Source organism: Colobus angolensis, unplaced genomic scaffold (assembly GCF_000951035.1).
Source record: "Colobus angolensis palliatus isolate OR3802 unplaced genomic scaffold, Cang.pa_1.0 Scaffold24, whole genome shotgun sequence".
NCBI classification, from domain to species: domain Eukaryota; kingdom Metazoa; phylum Chordata; class Mammalia; order Primates; family Cercopithecidae; genus Colobus; species Colobus angolensis.
In genome coordinates, this window is record NW_012115599.1 from 13,196,295 (window position 1) to 13,198,453 (window position 2,159).

General features: G+C 45.3%; 1 protein-coding gene across 2 annotated transcripts in view; it reads left to right on the top strand.

The window, feature by feature from the left end:
* NUDT3 (nudix (nucleoside diphosphate linked moiety X)-type motif 3) overlaps window positions 1-2,159 on the top strand; it is a 138,243-nt gene that overhangs the window by 122,436 nt on the left and 13,648 nt on the right. For both annotated transcript variants that reach the window (XM_011945421.1, XM_011945422.1), the window contains exon 3: window positions 1,538-1,582. In XM_011945421.1, coding sequence (XP_011800811.1) covers window positions 1,538-1,582 — 45 coding nt within the window. The remainder of the gene's footprint in view (window positions 1-1,537; window positions 1,583-2,159) is intronic.

Here is a 2,159-nt window from a genome sequence, read left to right on the forward strand (position 1 = left end):
GGCATGGTGGCTCACGCCTGTAATCCTATCTCTTTGGGAGGCCGAGGTGGGTGGATCACAAGGTCAGGAGTTCGAGACCAGCCTGGCCAACATAGTGAAACCTCATCTCTCCTCAAAATACAAAATAAAAATAAAAATAAATTAGCCTGGTGTGGTGGCGGGCACCTGTAGTCTCAGCTACTTGGGAGGCTGAGGCATGAGAATCGCTTGAACCTGGGAGGCAGAGGTTGTAGTGAGCCAAGATTGCACCACTGCACTCCAGCCTGGGTGACAGAGCGAGACTCCATTCCCCCCCTCCTCCAAAAAAAGGTCTGACCACTGAAGTTGCCCCTCTCCCTGCCACTTCTTGTCATCACATCACTCTGTGTGTTTCTGTCATGATACTTACCCACAGCAGTATTACCATGTTTATGTTCTTGTTGATCTAGGCTTTCCTGAGTTCTTACAGGGTGCTGAACTCTCTTCCAGCATATTGTATACGGACAGCCAAATCAGACAAGGGTCTTAATCTCATGGGATCTTGCATTCTAGCCGATTCATTGTTATACCTCTGGCACATACACTGTTTTCTGGTTCAGATTAGGCATTTAGTATGTATTTGTTGAATGAATAAGTGAATGAAGTAATCTGTGTATGTATGTATGTATTTAGAGACAGGGTCTGGCTCTGTCACCCAGGCTGGAGTGCAGTGGTGTGATCTCGGCTCACTGCAACCTCCACCTCCTGGACCCAAACAACCCTCCCACCTCAGCCTCCCTAGTAGCTGGGACTACAGCCGTGCACCATCACACCCAGCTAATTTTTGTATTTTTTGTGGAGACAGGGTTTCACCATGTTGCCCAGCCTGGTCTTGAATTCCTGAGCTTAAGTGATCCACCCGCCTCAGTTTCCCAAAGTGCTGGGATTACAGGTGTGAGCCGTAGTACCTGACCAATTAATTAATTAATTAATTAATTATTTTTGAGACATGGTCTCACTTTGTCACCCAGGCTGGAGTGCAGTGGTGCAGTCATAGCTCATTGCAACCTTGAACTCTTGGGCTCAGGTGATCCTCTCACCTCAGCCTCCCCAGTAGCTGGGACTGTAGCCACATGCTGCCATGACTGGCTAATTTAAAAACAAATTTTTAGAGGCAGGGTCTCACTATGTTGCCCAAGTGGATCTTGAACTTTTATCCTCAAGTGATCCTCCCAATTCAACCTCCCAAAGTGGCAGTGCCTGACCTGAAGTAATCAATACCTCAAAATATTTTTGGTATGGTGGCCTCATGGCCTTGATGATCTTGCTAGGTTTAGCTAGCTTTGCAGTAGGGAGAGAGACCAGAAGGAAGGAAAGGCATTCTGGCTTCCCAGAGCATACACTGCTGTTAGCAGTCTGTGGCGCATAGGAAACACTGGTGACACTTCACAGGTGTGGAGTCTGCCCAAGCTGTGTCCTCTTGTTTTTTGTTTCTGTTTTCTAAACTGCTTAAGAAGACTCAGAATGAGACCAGCAATATAATACTATCAGTGCATTAATTCTTCTTTTCACTTTCCAGGCTGGAGTAAAAGGGACATTGGGAAGATTAGTTGGAATTTTTGAGGTAAGTCTGTTAAAATCTTTGGTACAAATGATATGTATTAATAACCACACAGATATTAACATAGGGAAAATGCCATCTCTGTTTCAGCGAGTTGTTTTTTTTTTTTTAGTTATTTTTAACTTTTTGAGATACGGTCTCACTCTGTCGCCCAGGCTGGAGTGCAGTAGCATAGTCATAGCTCACTGCAGCCTTGAACTCCTGGGCTCAAGCAGTCTCCTGCTTCAGCCTCCCGAGTAGGTGAGACTACAGGAACACAACACCATGCCTTCTAAATTTTCCAATTTTTTGTAGAGACAGGGTCTTGCCATGTTACCCAGGGTGGTCTCAAACTCCTGCGCTTAAGCGATCTTCCTGCCTCAGCCTTCCAAAATGCTGGGATTATAGGCGTGAGCCACCATGCCCAACCTCGGTGAGTTTTTTAAAGAAAGCAGCACCAATAGAGGATAACATGCTTTAAAACAAAAAGAAAGAAAGAAATCCCATAGTCTTGTCCCCTAAACTACTAGAATTATTTGTAAGTATTATTTTACCCCATTCCTCCCTTTCTTCCTCTCCTACCAAGGTAGGAGGAAGGGTA